Source organism: Pezoporus wallicus, unplaced genomic scaffold, assembly GCF_028554395.1.
Source record: "Pezoporus wallicus isolate ANWC-B61680 ecotype Strahan unplaced genomic scaffold, APGP_CSIRO_Pwel_v1 contig_13480, whole genome shotgun sequence".
In the NCBI taxonomy this organism is placed as follows: domain Eukaryota; kingdom Metazoa; phylum Chordata; class Aves; order Psittaciformes; family Psittacidae; genus Pezoporus; species Pezoporus wallicus.
The window spans coordinates 110733-129839 of NW_026641917.1; the positions used below are offsets into that span (position 1 = coordinate 110733).

General features: G+C 50.4%; 1 protein-coding gene across 1 annotated transcript in view; it reads left to right on the forward strand.

Annotated features, from left to right (window-relative positions):
* The first annotated feature begins 4519 nt into the window (after positions 1 to 4519).
* ZSWIM5 (zinc finger SWIM-type containing 5) overlaps positions 4520 to 19107 on the forward strand; it is a 98427-nt gene continuing 83839 nt past the window's right edge. The window contains exon 1 of the mRNA XM_057425853.1: positions 4520 to 5216. Coding sequence (XP_057281836.1) covers positions 4535 to 5216 — 682 coding nt within the window. The 5' untranslated portion in view covers positions 4520 to 4534. The remainder of the gene's footprint in view (positions 5217 to 19107) is intronic.

Genomic DNA, 19107 nt, shown 5'->3' on the forward strand with positions numbered 1-19107 from the left:
CATCTCTAATTAAGGAGAGGGATGTTCAGCTGCTGGGAGGGGGGTAATGAGCGGGGGGCTGCTTTCTGCTGAGCTCAGCCCCGCGGCAGCCAGGCTGGCTGGGATGGACGCTGCCTCTGCACGGGGCTGAGTTCCTTTCTGGAGCACTCTGTGCTTTTAGGCTCCATGGCAGGGAGGTGACTGCTCCTCCTGGAGGCCCAGGGTCCCTGCCCAACCGCTCCTCCATGCTTAATTGCTGGCCTGCACAGCAAATGCGTTTGCTGGAAGGGTGCAGAAATCTCCATGGCTCGGCAGAGGCTCAGCACTTTGATCATCTTATGGGGGCTGGGGGAAGGCAGCCCTGGCAAGCCAGAGATGTACTGACATGTGTGTGTGGGGGAGAGAGGGAACAACAGCTCCCGACAGCCACAGCTCTCTGGTAGGATACAAGGGATTGTCCGGATCTGCCTGATCCCAGCCTCATACCTGGTACCCAAGCACCTCGCTCCATTTTATTCCCTTCCTCGGTGCTGTTCCCTTGTTCCTCCTTCCCCTCTGCTCCTGGGTGCCCCCTCTCCAGCTGTACAAAGGAGCTTCTCCCTTGACAGTAGATGGAGGATAATGCAGCTGCAGCACCCTGAGCATCCCCTACTTTAAACTCATTCATCCCAGAGCAGATACAGGGACATACAGGCAAGCAGAGGTGTTCCTATGTCAAAGTGAAGGTGAGAGCAGCCAGTCCCACACCAGATCTATGAATTCAGCTTGTGCTTGGAGAGGGGAGATGGCACTTTTAGTCCTTGCATTTCTCTTTTGAGTACAATTTTGAGTCACACCTGAAGGAGGTCCCTGGGATTGTCAGTTGTGGAAAGTTTCATAAAATAACTGCCTGGCTAGGGAAAAGCAACTTTATTAGAGGCCCTGCTGAAAGAGGAGCGCAGCAATAACTCAGCACTAATGAGTCAGTGCAGAATCCATGGGGGATTCAAACAGCTTGATGGCAAAAAAGCTCCAGCTCAGGCCTGTGCTTTGTTGGAGACATTGCTGGGCACTGGAGAATCTAAAAATGGGGCTCAACTCTATGGGCAACCAAACCAAGGTATTCCTCTTCTTGCTTGCAAGACTGAATATTTCATAAGTAAATGCTCTCTGTCTCTTCCTGGACATTGGATCCATAGGGATGGTAAGGAATAACTATCCTAGGGAAAGATCCTTCTGCTCCTGAGTGCATTAAGCAGGGAAGTTATAGTCTGCATTACTTCCCATGTCCTTGCCCTTCTGCCTCTGCTCTGAATAGCACCATCAACACTGAAAAGGCTGAAAGAGCCATACTTCCAATAAGTGCCTAGGACTGGAGCTTGGCTGCTGATAAGCCTGGCTTTGGCTGTTTCAGAGCAGCAAATCCTCTGGATGGCTGGAGCCAGAGCTTGGTGGCTGCCTGCACTCTGCTGCCTCCTTTCCCATCGTTAGCTGGTCATAAAGCTTCTGCTGCACTTCTATGTCTTCCTCTGTCATCAGAGGACTTCCTTGGTGGTCACTGAGTCTTGCAAAGCTTTACTGTCATCTCTGCAAGGCTCAGCCAGTGTTGGCACAACGTTGACTGCTCAGAGGCAAAGCAATGTCAAAGACGCATGGGAGCATCCGAGAGAGGGAACAATGCCCAGGGAAAGGCAGTCTTTCTGCTGAGGATGGGGTTTGGGCATGGTGGGGATAGGAGAGCAGCTACACGAAGGTGTGCAGGTGGACAAGAAGGTGGGATCCCCTTTGGCTGAGACATGGCACTGACCAGCACTTACCTTGTCTGCCACAGAACAAAGCACAGGTACCAGGAAACCCGCAGGGCGCATCTCAGCAGCGCTCTTTTCCTCTCGCTTTTTTAAGGCTCTTCAATTTAGTTTGTAGCAAGAGGAGAGTACATTTATTGTCCCACAGCACCTGCAACTTAAAACTGGGCTTCTGACCAAGCTGGCACCCAAATAATTTCCCATGATATTGCACTGCAGTGCTGCCTAACTGCAGCATAGAGCCATGGGAGCTCCCTTTGGTCAGCAAATTATCTACCCAGGGACTCAAACCGAAACTCTTTCTGGGGCCAGTGGGAAAATTGAGCACTGAATAATGCCAGCACTCAGGCCAGAAGAGCTGGAGCTGGTGGGTCACAGCATGGGCAGAGCCTGACCAAACAGCCTTGAAGCCAGGAGGGAACCAGGGCTGCCAGTCGTAGAGGCTCAGCAAATGGCCGGGCTCAGGAAGGCGTGCGGTGAATTATTGATGTACCTGGTTCCAGGCTCTGAATGAGCAGCATCAGGGGCTGGGCGGGCGGCTGACATTTTGCATTCTTCCCCAGGGAGAAGAGGTCTGTCAGTGTTCTCTGGGAGGAGGAGAGCTCTCCCCCCCTCCCCTTGTGAAATTCAAGGCAGTAATGAAAAGCACGAGCAGGAATGGGAGCAACAAATGTTCTGATGAAGAGAGAGAGGAAAAAGAGATTGATTTGTCTTTGAAATAACATGCTAACGCCCCCGAGACAGGCTGGCCGGCTACTGCACTGACCTTGCTTTGATTTGAGTCTGGATTATATGTTTTATGCAGTGAAAAGTCAGCTCATTGGGAATGAATAACATCCCTGCTCGGGCTGAAGTCTAAAATCCTCTTTATTGGCATCGTCTGGGGATGACATAAGTAAGGACACTCAAGGTTGTCACTAGGTGAGCTCTGCAGACACTGGTGACAGAGGGACCATGCAAGCTGGGGTGCTGTGCCCCAGCTCTCATGCAGGCTCCCCCCTACGGGGCTATGGGGAGATGCGGGTGCCAGCAGAAACTCCCGGGCAGTCTGGCTGCTGAACACTGGAGCCCGCAGCCTCCATCATCAGGAGAGCTTAAGATCCTGTAGGACCGGTCTCTGCTGGGAAGCTGAACATTACTTTGGGGCAAGAGAGTGCTTTGGGACGGCCCCTTGAGGTCCCCCTATGCAGCCAGGGAGGGGCAGAAGTGGATGAAGCCCTACTCATTCCCCCAGGTCCCACCACCACAGCAGCAGAGGTGATGGTGAGGGGCAAAGTGCTGTGCTGGCAAATGCTTCCTGTCGCAACAATCCCTTACAGAGAGCAAAATGCCCTTCGGGGTTAAAGAAATAGGGATGTGATTCCTAGGGGAAACATAAACAAATCTGCGTGTAGCTGCTGCCTGAGGCCAGGCCCTGCTGCTGGTTAGCACTGATTACCTTGAACAAGAGCAGCCGCAGCAGTAAGGAACACCTCAGCCTTCAAGGAAAACCTCTTCCTGACCTTCATCGATTAGCATGAGGTTTATTCTCTAAAATGGAGATCTCTCATTGCAGTAGCTCTGCCTGCTCTCACTGCCTGCCTGGGATCTGATTCCTTCCCTCCGGGTCCTGTTAGGGAGACCTTGGGCTTGGAGGTGCCTCGTGGCATAGCAAAGGTGCATGATTATTTCCTGTTCCCTAATTGCATCTCCCTGTTATTCCAGGAAATGTACTCTTGCTCTGTCAGTAAGAGTAAATAGGAGATCGCTGCAACAAGGGAGTAACCAGTAATGGTCTAGATGTGACTGAACTGCAGATAGACAGGAATCGGTTCACAAAGCAGCGAGAATAACTGCAAGAAACGAAACTCTGAGATCAGTGAGGTTTGCTCTTCCTCAGAGGTTTGTCACTTAAAATTGGGCAGGACAAAAGAATGGGAATGTATTTCTGTGCAAAAATCCTGCGATGCTGTCCTGCTGGGCACAGCAGTAAAGCACCCAGCCCCTGGGTCAGCTCCCTAGGTTTTGGGGTGCCAAGTCAGGCAAGATGTGCTGAAAGACCTTGCTTTAATGCAACCTCACTTAAGAGCACAGCAGAGCTCCCGGGGGGTCAACACTGCCTTGGGAGGCAGCTCCCAAGGGACCCGGTATTCTCTCTGCACCCAAGGATGCTGCAGCGGTGTGTGGGATGAGCCTCTACCGCAGGGCTTCAAACGAAAAAGCAAACCCTGGTGCCGCTGAAGGGTAGGGCTCTGCTGTCTGCTCCCGTACCCGGTGTAAATCCGTAGGTGATTTTTGGGTTAGGCTGGGCCTTGGGTCAGACCGGGTACCGCGGGGCTTGCAGCGAGAGCGGTCCCCAGTTCCCGTCGGACACCTCCGGCGGAGGGGGGCGCATCCAGCCCCGCCGAGCCCCCTCACTCATCACAAGCTCGGCTGGCCTTGCCCCAGCGCCGTGGGGATCTACGGGCACGGGGCTTTCCCGCTCCCCGTCCTCCGAGAACGGAGGGCACAGAGTCCCCCTTGTGTCCCCCCTCTCGTAATCGGACACCGCCAGGAGGGCACAGGGCCGGTCCCCCGGGGCTCCCCTTTGCCCTCCTGCCCCCGGCAGGTGCGGGTCGGAGAGGGGGTCTGGCGGGTGCGGGGCGGGCAGGGAGCTGTGGGGCGTCCCGCCCCGGCGGGGCCGGCTCCGGACCGTCGGGACCACCTCCTGCAGTCTCCACCTCCGGTGCCCGCCCTCTCCCCCTCCTCCTCCCCGTCTCTCCTCCCCTCGCGCGGCTCAGTCGGTCGCAGCCATGGCGGAGGGAGGAGAGGGAGAGGAGCTGCTCCGCCCGCCGCTGCCCGCCGGAGCCCCGGGCCCCAAGCGCTTGTGCTCCCGGGCCTGCCCGGCGGGGGGCACCGGGGCCGTTCACCCCCGTCCCGGGGCCGCAGGGGCCGGTGCGGGGCCGGGCGCGGGGGCCAGCGGGGCCCCTCCGGTTCTGGCCGGCTGCTGCCCCGCGGCGGCGGCGGGCACGGCGGGGGCGGTGGGGCAGGCGGCGGCGGCGTCGGGGCCGGGGGGCGGTGGCGGCGGTGAGGCGGGCAGCCTGCTGCAGCCAGAGTCGCTGCTGGACGCGGCGGCCAAGCGGGTGGCGGGGAGCTGGGCCTTCGAGCGGGTGGAGGGCCGCTTCCAGCGCATCCCCGAGCCCGTCCAGCGCCGCATCGTCTACTGGAGCTTCCCCCGCAGCGAGCGGCAGATCTGTATGTACTCCAGCTTCCAGCCCGGCCGCGCCGCCGCCGCCGCAGCATCCCCCGCCAGCGCCGCCGCGGGGGGACCCTCTGCCGCCGCTGCCCCCGCCGCGGCCGGTGAGGAGAGCCCCGCCGCCGGCCAGCCGCCGCCCGCCGCTGCCCCCGCCACCGCGCCGCAGGGCGAGGGGCTGCCCTTCCGCCGCGGCATCCGCCTGCTGGAGACCGGCGCAGTGGACAACGTGCTGCAAGTCGGTGAGTGACGCCGGGACGGGGCCCCGAGTGGCTTCCCCCCCCCTTCCCCTCCAAGCGCTTCAGCCTTTTGTCTGGCGCGGTTGTGGTTTGACAGGAAAATCCTGCCCCGGGGGCAGGGACCGCCTGGTGATCCGCTGGGAAGATGACGGCTGGCGGGTGGGAGGGCTGGGGGTAGCCCCCCCTCCTCATCCTCTCTCGGTAGGGTTCGTGTCCCCGGGTGTCACCGGCGGCTGCCCGCAGCGCGCTCGCCGTCCATTCAGCCCGAGTGGGAAATAAAGACACGCCCCCCCCCCCGCCCCCCTTTTTCCCCAAGTGCCCGTCGGGGATTTGTGTGGAAGCCCCGCTCCGGTGTCCCCCTCACCCCGGAGCACCCGGACCGATGCTCCCATTGGGGTCCCGGCGCTTCCACCGGGGGATGGGAGTTATCAACGTAACGCATCTCCCCAACAGCTCTCAGCGTTTGTCTTTGTCTTCTCCATCACGGCTTGTTTTCCCCTTGGAAAATCTCTAGGGGGGCATCTGTTCCCTGCTTTCCCTTTCCCAGACCTCTGCCCGGACACCTTCAGAGGGACTGGCTGTTGGAGAAGGAAGGGGACAGTTGGGGTGACGAGTTGGGTGGACTGGTGGGTACCACTGGCGATGCTCGGGGGCGGATGTGCGTGGCCTCTTCACTCTCCTTTGGTGGCGGAGGGGCCGTGGGAATGGTGGTGGGAATAAAGGCATCGTGTTTTCTCTCCATGGGCAGGTGGCTTTTGTGTGCACTGGCGGAGGGGGATTGTTGGAGAGGAAATGTTCTTCCTCTTCCCTCATCCTTCTAGTCCCCATCCGAAATCCGCCTTATATCCGCATATATTTAAAGAGAAGCAAATTGTGGTCTTTTACGTATAATAATCCACTCCTGGTTGTTACTGGAAGTGATTGAAATGCGCCTTTCCATTAAAATGACATTAGGCTAGAATTTGTTTTGCAAATGTGAAATGTAAATTCATCTTGTGCCAGGGTATGGCGTGAATGAGTGAAGGGAGGGTGGTTTTTGTTGTAAGGAATGGTGAGTTGAGCTGTGTTTATTTAAAGAGCCCTTCTTCCTTTTGGGGACAAAAAAAAAAGCCTTGCTTTAAAAAAAATCAGAATCCCATTTGGTACAGTTTACATCCAGAAGAGCTTTATCAAAACATTTTCCATTTGAGATGTGAAAATAGGAGACAGCAGAAGAATTCTCCTCCCACCTCTGAGGATATGCAGGGAAAATTCCTGTAGCACAAAAGGTTTTTCTCTGAGGATATGATTATACCCTTTTTTGGCTGAATTAATATTTTCTAAGGGCTGTGTTAAGATGATTAATTGTTCTGTTTAAAATACTTTAAACTTGAAACCAAATAATTCTTTGTTCGAAGGAGAGGAGTAGCTCTTCAGGAACTTTAAAATTAGGAGGGGAGGGAAAATAATAGCTTGCTGTGGGTGATGCTTTACTGACCTGCCCACCGAGGTGTGGGTGCAGTGAGCAGCCGGCATGGGAGATGAAGGCAGTGGTTGCCTAAACCCAGGGCTGGTCCTGTACAAAGGAATTTTCCTGTTTTAATGAGTTTCAAAATTTCTTTACCTTTGAAACGTGGCTCTGACGAGGCTTTAGCCGATGCTGTGAAGGATCTGGGTGGGTGCTGGGGTCAGGTGCGTGCGGGGCACGCAAAGTATTCCCATCCCAAAGCGACGTTCAGCGCTGCATCCAGCATTGTGCGCACCCCGTTTCCTTGCGCTTCCCCACTGCTGCTTTGGGCGAGCCAGAGGACGGCGAGGATGGTCCTGGCTCTGGTGTTTCATATCCCCTGACAAGTGTAAACCATCTCCCCAGCTTTGAAATCGGAGCTTGCTCGCATTGTCCTCCCAACCATCGTCTTTTTAGATGAAGCAGCATGTTCTGGAAGCACTCGCTGCAAAGTCACTGGGTGATTTATACGGCCCAAGAGGGGCATGCGGGATGCTGGCTGTGGAAGTTTGCTTTAGGAGCAGGGGGGGTTCGAGTCTTGGCTGTAGTGCAGGTCATCTTCAGATGGCAGCGGGTGGGTGATGCGGGGTCAGACACCTCAGGTTTTGTCCCTGGAGCAGCCCTGAGCTGGAGCAGGAAGATTTACATCAAACAAAAGGCTGTGAAGGGCTGAGTGTTTATCTGGGGTGGATGGAGGCATAGCTGAGATGTCCTCCGCCAACTTTCCACATCCATCCTGCGGATGCTGCTGGAAGGTGAGGTGGAAGAGCTCCAGCCACTGGAGACACAAACACTTTTGTGGCTGCGTGTGTGTGTTTGCAGTTAAGATAGGAACTTGGTTGTTGGCTTATATGGGAACCATTATGTCTTGGAAAAAAATAAAACCCCAACCCTGGCTTACTTGATGCTCGCCGGCGCTAAATCAAAACTACTGTTCCTCTCTAAGGATCCCTTTAATGGACACTGCCAGCTCCCGGCGTCACGACCTGAGGCTTGCACAGTTGAGATTTGCTGTTAATAAAGATCAGATGTTTGTACAGTTGTGTTTCTGACTCAGACCTGTGAAAGAAAAAAACCCAGAAGGATAGTACAGATGTGAAATTCCTGCTCTCTGTGGTTGGAAAAATCTCCTTGAAAAATTGAAAGGCAACATCCAAGAGGAATGACGTTCTGGAGATGGAAGATGGTGTGGAGGGGTGAGGGTTGTACCCATGGGGATAAACTGCTTTGGGCTTCAGCTCCCTCGTGCTCACAAAGCTGGCAGGTCTGAGGAAAAACATATATGCCGCATTATCAACCAATAATTCCTTCATGCTTAGTAAAACTTAAACGAGGCTTAAACCCTGATCTCACTGGAGTCATTAAATGGATTTTTCCCCCCCCTTGCTCAAAGAAAGATCTTGGATGTTGAACACAGGCATCTTTGTCTTCTTAAAAACTGCTTTATTATTATGTGTACAGATCCCGTCTTTGTGTGTGTGTGGTGTGTGGGTTTTTTTTCCCTTTTAATTTTTAGACAAATGACAAAAGCATGCAGGAAAGGAATGCAGAAATGCCAGGCTTAATATAAAGCATGCGACTGCACTGCATGCCGGGAATCCTAAAGGATACAAAACCTTTAACGACAGTGGTTAATTTTTAACAAGTTCACTCGCATAAATATTTATGAACAAAAGTTTTTACACCATTATCTCTTGGGTTTTGGGAGAGAGAAAAGGCTTTTGGTGGATTTTGACAGTAGGCTGTGATCTGGCAGAACAAATTCATGTTTCTCGCCTGCGCTCCCTAGTATGGTGTAATACGGCATAGTGTGGTTTGGCCTCAAGTCGTTGCGGCTGCCAATGGGTGGGTGAGTGTCCGTGGCAGTTTTAGGTGGGAATTCTCCTTTTCCATTGCTTTCTGTGATTACTCATAAGAGGAAACATCGAGCTTTGTGTTGTTCTTTGCGTTGTAACCAGCCTCTTAGGAGCCTCCGTGGTGCGTGTGCTCCTTCCCTGCAGATAAGCCTTTGTGCCCCAATGGGGAGGTATGCAGTCCAGCCATAAGTACATAGGCAGAATTTACTTTTGCTGTTAGAGCAACAATGAACCAGGGCTTTAGAATGCACAGGCTTTGTAAACACTTGGAGGGAGCCTGGGTTTTTCAGACCAGCAGTTAATTCTGAGTATTTTATCTGATGCTGTGCAGGTCAGCCATGGATGTCCAGCTTTCCTAGTTGGACATCTAGGCACAAGGGAAGGGGTTTTCTGACCCTGCTTCAGCAGCCTTCTGCCCAGGCAGAGGTTGAGCTAGGCCTGCTACCTGTAAATAGTACCTACAAATGCATTTTAAGTGCAGGGAGTTTTGATTTGGAAGCTTTTTGCAACAGGATAGTTTTCAGCTTCTGTTGGTGGTGTGTATTTGTAATGATGCCTGCTGAAATGCAGCTTCAGGGGTAAAAATACCGATGGGTTCTTATGCTCTTAACGTGTTTGAAACCACTTTTTGCCCCCCCCCCCCCCCTTTAGTTTCATTTAGATTTTATTTTAGTTTTTTTCTAAAAATGCTTACTTTTAGGTGAGCAGTTGGTTTCCCTCCCCTGTACTGTGGTATGGGGCAGAGTCTAAATTTGTATCCAGTTGGTTTAAAAAGTCTATGTGGTGTGCTGCTTTATAGAGCTGTTTATTTTGGGGAAAACACTTTGATGGGGCTCTAAGGGCCGGTCCTGGTTGCTTTTGTTTTGTGTACAGATCATTCTCTTCCTGGGTCTAGGTTTAAGGCTGTATCCAGCAAGAGCAGGTTTGAGAGGAATATCATGGGTCACAAAATGTGTTTATTTCATGGTGAAACCTGGTGTCCTGTGGCAGGGTGCTGCTAAGGGAGTTAGTTCTTCTGTATGCTCTCAGTTTTTGGGTGGGGTGGTTGTTGTACAACATGTCTCCAATTTGCTAATTAATTTTAACTTCATTTTTCTTTATGGGCAGAGCACTTTTCCCTACCATATATATTAAAATACTTTAAACCACATAAAAGGGCCTGGCAGAGGTTCATTAGCCTTATCATGATGGAAACTGAACACTTTAAATATGCATTAAACTCTTTACGCTTCTGTTTTTTCTTTCCTTAACATAATTAAAACAGAGGATTATCAGGCATTACAACTTATGATCTGTTTATTGCAGTTCCCTCATAGGTGAGATAGTTTTTGAGCGTGTTCTGGGACTGTATTACAGAACCTGCTATTGGAGGTGATGGAAACCACCTTGTCGGTAGTGGAGGGAGAGCTAGCAGGGCTTTGACACCTGGAATTTTGCCCTGTTTTTTTTTTTTTAAGTGGATCTCTTTATTGGCTTTTGAGCCTTTTTTAAGAGTCTAAACAGACCTCCTGAAGCTGGGACATCTTGTTCAATGAGGTGGGTAATTACTGCAAGCAAAACTTAGCTTAGAGGCTAGAGACCTGGGAAATAAAGCACAAGAGATGAAATCTTTAAGTTTGGCTTTAAGAGTAAATAGGTTGGAAGTGTTTTTCAGTGTGACAAGTCCTGGTTTCTGGCTTGAGCAGGCAGTAGGAGTTTGCTCGCTGCTTACCTGTGCTTTATAAAGCTTAGCCCAGGTAAGAAGCTGCTTTTCTCCACTTCCAGCTTGTGTGTCGTTCACAGCAGATTCTAATTTTGCCCACATCTAGAGGGAATCTTTTAGGAAACATGTAACTGTGCTAAAACTGCAATAACGTAAACCACATGTGCCTGCGTGCTTTGTTTCTGAAGCTTTGTGCGAGGGAATGTGCTTTGCTGTTACTTGACGCTCGCTTTGATGTTCGATGTTTTATGATTAGTCCCTCTAACCTCAGATAGGACTTTTGGAAAACTTAAATGAGCTCGTCTACGCAATAGCTCTGTAAAGTCACATTCAGCTGTGAATCATCTCTTGTGGTGTGTCAGCTTTTCATTTTCCTTGGATACATATATATTACAAAAAGGAAAAAAACCTTTAGCTTTAGGGTGGGAGAAAGAGTTTGTGGGCTGATGTGTTTCCTTGGCGCGTATGCGAGCCTAGCCCTGGAGGAGGACTTGGTCCATGGGGAGGTGACAAGTCTTTGGTGGTTTTGAGGTTATGTCCTGCTCCCCTTTCCCAGCAGGAGACCTACTCCCATCTGGGGTTAGCCCATACGAATAGCATGGTCAACCTTGTGCTTGTGTTCAGTTTTTAGGGGTTTTGCATTTAGGTGGCATGGGCAGCTCTGTGTTTAATGGCGATGCGAGTTTCTCCATCACTGGAGTAGCTCCTGTGGGGATTTTGGGAGGAGCAGCATCTCTTCACTTTCTCAAGGCAGCTGAGCAGTGGGGGAAGGAGCCTTCACTTGCTTCCCTGTCTCTTAGCAGTGCTTGTTTCTTCTGATGGAGCGGTGGATGAGGTTTGTTGGAGACCTGGGAAGGTGGGTGCCGGGTTCCTTTGCTGCTTTGCTCAGCAGGAGGCAGGTGACGGTTGAACCTGTGTTTCTCTATGGAGCTCCCTATCTGTGGCTGATGTTGGTGATTTTATTCTGCAAGTAGCTAGAGATGTGGAGTAGTTATCTTGAGGGTATTAAAATAAATACAGTATGTCTTACCTTATATTTGATAATGTCTTGGGGAGGTTATGTCATGGGGCTGTCATACTCCTGGTTGTCTGGGGATGAGAGGAGGGGAGGAAAGCGGCTCCTTTATAACTTGTTCCTGCCTCTACTTAGTTTTGGCTTTCTCTAGCATCAATAGAAATTGATCAAATTTCCGATGAAAATAACTCAAAGGACACCAAATCTTGGCTACATTAATAGGTGTTGTAAGACAAGTCTACCTTCTGGATGGAGCCAGGATGTGGGATAGTGGTGGGGAGCTCTGTCTGAAGAGCTGGCGAAGCCTTGGAGATGCTCTCCTCCGTGCTTGGAAGAGCAGGACTGAGCCCCATTTTGTTTTCCTCCTGGTGTCCGTAAGGGTTTGATGTACAGACTTGAGCCTTGACTTGACCCTTTGCAACAAGACTTGGGAAAAGGCCTGGTAACATCTCGCAGAGAGACACAGGTTCTGCAAAACACTTCTTGGGGGATGTGTGTGGGAAAGCATCTTCATTGGTTCACAATGAAATGTCGCAGGAGTGAAAATTCAGATTTTTAATGGCTTTTCTTTTTTATCCTGATGTTTAAATATGAATAGATTCCACTTGGTGCAGGGAGTGTTTTATTAAATGCCGAGGATTCACCTGTGCACGACACCACCGTGCTGCTCTCCAAATGGATTTTCTAGTGCTGCGTTTTAAGAGCATTTTTCTTTTTTGTCTCAAGCTTACGGCTTAGGACTTTGTGCAGGATTGGGGTTAGGCCTTGTAAAATGGTGCATTTACAGTAATGCACAAATTAATAAAATCCTGGGCTTTTTTTGTGGCACATTTGGCTTTCTAGGTGCACTTCTTTTTTTTTTCCTCTGTAGAATCATTTAGGAAAAGACCTTTAAGATCATCAAGTCCAACCGTTTGCATTAGCACTGCTGAGCCCACCACTAAACCGTTTTGCTGAGGGCCTCATCTACATGGTTTTTTGACCACTTCCAGGGACGGTGATTCCACCACTGCCCTGGGTAGCCTGTTCCAATGCCTGACCACTGGGTCAAAATATCCATTAATATCCAGTCTAAATCTTCCCCGGTGCAGCTTGAGGCCGTTACCCCTTGTCCTATCACTTGTTACTTGGGAGAAGAGACCAGCCACCTCCTCTTTCCATCCCCCTTTCAGGTAGCTGTAGAGAGGTCTCCCTTAAGCCTCGTTCACTGCTCTTCTCTGGACCTGCTCCAGCAACTCAGCATCTCTCTTGTAGCGAGGTGCTCGGAACTGGACGCAATCTTACTTCTCACATTAAAAACAAAGCCATGAATGTGTGCAGGAGGCAGATCTGCTGGGATGCCAGCTTGGAAAGGTTGCATGTGGATACATTTGTCCAGCTTGCCATCTTACAAATGTCCTACTGCTGTCACCGCTGGGTTGAAATGGGAGAGGGGGTGTCTTGTGTCCCCCTTGGATGCCTCCCTCATTGCTGGGTACCCGTAATGAGCTGCCTGCACTAATACCACCCAGCTCTTTTGACCAAGGGCTGCTAATGGTTACTGAGGTTCGCTCAGCAGGATGTGGTGTGGTATCTGCCTGGCTGCTGTCCTTGCACCTGGAGACGATGCCTGTGCCCCGCAGCTGCCGGCAGAGCGGGATTCCCCATGGGAATGCTGGAGACTTGGTGTCTGGGTCCTTGGCAAGGTCAGGACAGGCTGTGCCTCCGCTCCGGATGCTGTCCAGTAGCCTTGGCCTCCATCCTTCAGCCGATGTTGGCGTGTGGGTGACTGCTCAGGATGCCAATAATAGCCATTACTGGCTGTTGGTGTTATGTGGTTGTTAAAGGCAGGGAGCTCCGGAGGTGCCACGTGCTGTGCCCTGCCTGCTCGGCTGCCTTGATGAAGACGAGTGCCCTGTCAAAGGGGTGGCAGAGCAACAAATGGGTTCCCAAGATAAATATAATTTGCATTAATGAACTGCAATGGCTTTGGATGCCAAATTAAAAGCAGTGTGTCTGGAGGATGACAAATAAATGTATTTTCTGCCTCACTCTCTGGTTCTCGTCTCTTTTGATTTTCTTTATCATCAGAAAGAGTTTTTTTAGTTTTTTTTAAAGCCAGTTGTGTTTATTTTGGTAACAGTTCGTTGGCTGCTCTGTGTACAGAAGCTTTCTCTTGAAAGTACTGAAACTATATTAAAAGTGCTTTTGGCTGTCATCTTTTATTTTGCTTTGCCTTCGTTCTTCTCCCAAAGCTGGGTCGTTGCTGTATCAAATGCTCTGAAGCTGTCTGGTAGCATTTTCCCTGCGGTGCTCCGTATAAACTGGAAATAAAAAGGGAAGAAATTGCAGGATTTGGATTTCTGTAGCTTTTTTTTTTTCCCCTCTGTGTGTGTGTGTGTCCCATTGAAGTCTGAGCAGCTGCCTCCATCCACACAGCCCGCTGATGGCATGCACAGATCTGTTTCTTGTGATTAAAAGGAGAAATAATACCCCAGTGTTTAGAGAGGGGCTGGGGAGTGTGCGTGCGTGTGTATGAGTAGTGCTTCTCCCCTCCTGCATGCCGCTGCCTGCTCCTGCCTGTTTGGCCCAAGGACCAAGTGAGCCAGCAGCCTGGCTGCTCCTCCCTGCATCCTTGTGGCTTTATATCTCTGCGAAGGAATCATCCCATGCCGTTTGTGGTGAGCTGCAGCGTCCCCACCAGGGTGGGCTTCTCCATCCCGCACTGGCGACCTGCAGAGGCCCTGGGGTTTTTATTCTATTCCAAGGATGTCGGAACATTTTGGTGGTGCTGCAGCCGCTCGCTACCGGCGTGCTTTGAAAAATACCCAGCAAGTGTTGAGCATCTGTGTGTGAAGGGGGAGGAAATCCCCCCCTCCCGTTATTATTTTCTCCTGATTGTCCTCGCTTGGTGTGGCTTTGGCTATTATGGGTGTGTAAAATAGAACTATATATGACCTTTTATCTTACAAGAAATAGGTTAAGCCATTTTTAAAGAAAGCGGTGGAGTCAGCAGTGCTGCTAAGGAGCTGCTTTCGCATGGTTGATAGGCTGTGAAGCCGTTCAATGGACTTTGGTTTCAGAGACAATATCTGTTTAAATTAATCTTTGTCAGATACATGCCACTGCAGACAATTCAAATTCCATTTGCTTTCTGATCTCATAACAAAAAAGCACCTTACACTGGTTCTTTTATTGTAAAATTAACTTTTGTCTGTGTGTCCTGGAAACAGGGGTGGCATAAAATCTAGTTAAAAGGCTCTGTTCTAGGAGGATTCTGTTTCTTTGTACAAGGCAGACTTTTTTTTTCTCCCCCCCTTCTTTCCCTTGCGTGCATTTAAAAAGAAGACCAGTGTTTGAGATAGATTAGGGAGAATGCCAGCAGATGGACCGATTCTGTTGTTGCTGCTGGCAACCATCTAAGCAGCCATTTTGAACAATGCTGATACCGGGGTACTGATAACACAAAGATGAGGATGGGATAAATATCCAGCTAGTCCCTTTCTCCCCGCCTGCTCCTCCTCCCTCCCTTTCACGCCGCCGCTGCAGCCCTGTTATTAGAGAACCTGATTGTTTCCAGTGAAATGCTTCATCCTCTTAGCTCAGCTGGTGGATGTCTGCTGTTGCTTATCGCCTTGGTTTTCCTCATGGTTGGTGGAGACACGGGCAGATTGGCTTCTCCCAGGAGTGTGAACTGCATTGGGTCCGAAGGGGAATGGGATATTTGGATACTTTGCAGGCTTGATGCTCTTTCCTCTACCCTGGTAAAGCATGAGGTGTTTGGTCCTTCCCGTGTAAGTGGAGACAGTTCCCTTCCCTTTTTGTGCACATTTTAAGTGCTTAATATCAAAGTGCAATGGCATTTGACAGGTGACTTTAAGGTTTTAGGAGATGCACCATGACCTAAATGAGTTTGAGGTTTCCTTTGTGCCAAAACGATTAGCGTGGGATTGTGATTCCAAATTAAGGGTATCCCCCTTTGCCCATATACTGGTCTGCCCTTCTCCCACTGAGGTTATCTGCTGGCTCTTGAGTATCAGGGTCAAGTTCACGTCCTGGAGCTGCTGCTCCAGAGCTTCTTCAGATCTGTGTTCATATCTGTTTGGACCGCTGCATTTTTAGCACTGGAATTAGTGGCCTTCTAGTTCTCTGTTCTGTTTCCCATCTCTAAGGTAATAACCTCTTCATGGAGCAAGAAATCCCAAGCAATCTTTACCTTCTCCTAGTAAATGACAAAAAGGTTGTTTCGTGTTTTACAAGAGGAGCTGGGCCTGGATGAATGTGGGGTTGTTCTTGGGAAACCTGCTGAGCTTTGCCCTGAGCTTTCTAGTGTAGCCCAGTCCTGAAAGTGTGATCCAGAGAGCTGGGCAGGGGACTTCATGTAGCCTTGGCCTTTCAGTACAAGAGCATCCATGAAGTGTGAAGTTGCTTCAGTAGAGCTGCCAAGCATCTTAGGTGGGAGAGGTGCCATTGGTGTCTGTGGTTTGGGATTGCTGTAGGAAGAGCAGGGGTGGTGGGTTGGGAGACAGTAGGTAGCCTTCTATTTCAGTTTGGTGTCCAAACATACTGTGTAGGAATGACCTGTCCCCAAGTCCTCTCTAGGTAAGGCTGCCACGTTACGTGCTGCAACCCCTCTGCAGTGCTTCTGGGAGTGTGAAGTGAGCCAAGTAGGCAGAGCAGGCACGGTGATGGGAATGCCATGTAGTGTTGATACTGCTGCCTCTTGGTGAACTGCTCTGCAGTGGGGATTTGCATCTGATTTCCAAACTGCAGGTCTTTAAAGTGTTCCTGGAGCTGTAGGGCCCCACGCGGGGAGCTGAAGGTGAGCAGCAGTAAGCTGGTGTGTTCTTGCTGCCTTCCTTACATGGGTCTGCGGACCACAGGCTGAAAGTTTGACCTGCTCACATTGCAGCATTTCCGAGACCTTTATGTGTGAGGTGATACTCTTACTGCAGCTTTATTGCAGTTAAAACTTCTTTGGAGTTTAAAACTGCATGGATAAGTCTCAAATCTGTATAGAATAGAATCATGGAACATATATCTAATTATACACAGTAGATGAAACTTTACTGTAAAGCAGCAGATGTAAGAATCAAAAAAAGGAATTGGGCAAGCATTTTATGGTTTCCCTTTTTAATTTGTCCCCTCAGTCTGTTACATTTTGAGGTAAATCTTGTATTTCTTTTTTCTTTTCCTGTTGGGAAGTATGTTCTTCTTCTTGAATCTCCCTTCTTCTAAGCCTACCTTATTTGACACATAAGCTGTGCACTAGCCGTATTTGGTGTACTTGCTAAAACAAGGGGCATCTGGCCTCGAAGTTAAAACATCAGGCTGTAAAATCCACTTTGGAAACATAAGGGTGCATTGGGAAGGTCTCTGAAGACTTCAACTGAGAGCCTGGGGGTCTCAGCAGGTTCTTAGTCCAAGTCTTGGCTGTCTCTGAGGTCAGCTGGTATCTTTGAGAGATGCCTCTAGCGTGCTCAGAGGGCTTCAGTGCCTGGTGTGGTCCCCAGCTGCCTCTTCTCATAATAGCTCCTGCTGTGTTGCTTGGCCTGTGGCATTAGGAAATACCTTCTGGAGACTAGAAGATGGGTGAGAAGAGAGTGCCTGTTTTAAGCAGATACCTTCTTTGAAGGATGGCGAGTTGGAAGTATGCTCTTCTGACCCTGGGTCATGATGAGGTTGGACCTTAAAAGCTCCTGCAGGTTTTGCTGAGAGGAGCCAATGTGTGACCAAGTGTGATGGTGAACTCAGCGTCTTCTGGCGTGCTGCTTCTGTTCATTTGCTTCCCCCTGTGGAAAATATTACTCACCAGCAACAGGCGCAAAGCAGGTGCTTGTGAGAATGACCAAGAACGAGCAGTGGGTTTTGGAGTGCTTTTAAACTTATGCCCTCTGAAACGATGCAGAGTGGAGCTTAGCCTAGTTGCTCTTTTCCAGAACCTCCTAGGCGGCATGGAAACATCCTCTGCCTCCCCTTCTTAGAGCTCTCTGCATCTCTTAACTTCTCTCGAGTTTGACTCATCAGCTTTTGCTCTATGGACCTCATCCCACTACATAAAATTCAGGCTCTTTTAGCTAAACCCCCTTCAGATGTGCTTGATAGCAGATGGCTTTTTTTGAGATGGAGGGACATGTTCAGACAGGGGTTTGTGAGGTTGCTGGTTTCAGAGCCAGGACATAACACCTTGCTGTTAAAACCTGCCTACAGCCCTCTATGATACAAGGACAGCGGCTTCTGAAACCGCCTCACCCAACGAATGGCAAAGAGCAGCACGTCCTTGCTTTCTTCTGCTTTTGTGGTTGGTGTGGATGAGGAGGTGATTGGCGAGGTCAGGCTGTTCCCATGCGAGTGAGGTGTTCTGGGAGCAAGTATTTGCTTTTTTTGTTTGGAAGTTACTGGTTACTTATGAAAAGATGGTTTCTGGTCGCCTCTAACCACATAACTGGGGGCATATGGAAAAAGCGGGTATCTTCAGGTGCATCACTCTGCCCACTTTGAGTCACAACCTTTGCACAGCACGAACATCTGTGTCCACAGATGTCAGCACAGTGACGTGTTTTGAAAGATTCCCATGCCTTGTGCCTTGCTTCAGCTGGAGGTTATTTACTGGTGGCTCGTGGTGGGCTGCCTTCCCCATGGGGAACCTGAGGGGCAGAGGGGGAACTGCAGTGTGTTATAACTGGGGCTGTGTTTGCTGGGAGAGGGAACAGAAGTAAATTTTGCTCTGTTGCCTTTCAGTCTGTGTTGTGATGAAAATCTGACGTTAGTTTTAGGCTCTGGAAAACTGAAAACTTAGAAAAACTGGCCAGGATGAAGATGAATGATTAGATGTTCCTAACCATGGCTCAGCTCCTCGACTTCCACTGTATAAAAGAGGGTGGGTGAAGTGGGAGAATGACTTCGTGGGTGTTGTCCAAATTTGCTTGAAAGCACTAGTTTTCCAAGAAGAGTGAGCTTCAGGGAGCTGAGGGCTCTTCCTTAAAACCACCAATGCTCTGCTCTGTTCTGCACTCGAGTAATGCATGTAAAATAAGGCTTAGGTGGAAAGGACCAAGCTAAATGAAGCCAGTGCAGGGAATCAGAGTTGTGTTTCACTGGAGACCTGCTCCTGGGTGGATGGAGAGTTCACAGGTTCTCTCTGCTACCGCTGCTGTTGTCACCCAGTGCTCCTAGTGCCAGCATCTCCAGGGATTTGCATAGGGGCTCAGCAGGCATGGCTCCTCATGTGGGGACACTGTGTTTTGGAGAGCATCCTGAATGGGAGATTGATGCTTTCCATAAGGATTGCTTTGCTCCCTGTTTTCCCTTTATCCAAAAGAGGCAGAAGCCAGTGGTGAGGTTTTCCCTTGCCTGCCTGCCTGGGTTTTGCCTTGTTTCTGATGGCTCCTAGCTCAGCCCGGAGCCTGCAGTTCAAGTGCTGTGGGAAGGACTGGTGCCCAAGAGGGCTTTTTTCCCTCCCCACCCATCGCCACCCCCACACCCTGGTCAGCCACACGAAGGTTTCCTGGACTGTGAGGTTTGATGAACCATTAACCTAAAAATGCCATGAGTAGCAAGAAAATGTTTCCAAGGTCTAAGAAGTCTTGCAGAGCTTCAGAAGTGGGAATGGGAGCTGTGGTTTGCCTGAGCTGCTCTTCTTGCTCCTGGCTCTGCTGTGACCTGGCTTGGCTTTGTGGGTGCAAGGGTATGTTTGGGATCTTGCAGAGACGGGAAGGCAGCCCTCCAGGGCTGGGTCAGCCAGAGGGGCTGTCTTCCAAGCAGATGTCCTCTTGGCCTGAGGCTCGGCAGGTTTAAGACAGGATGTCCCTGTGCTCTCGAGAGCTGAAAGCACTGAAATAAGTAACAGGCTGGGA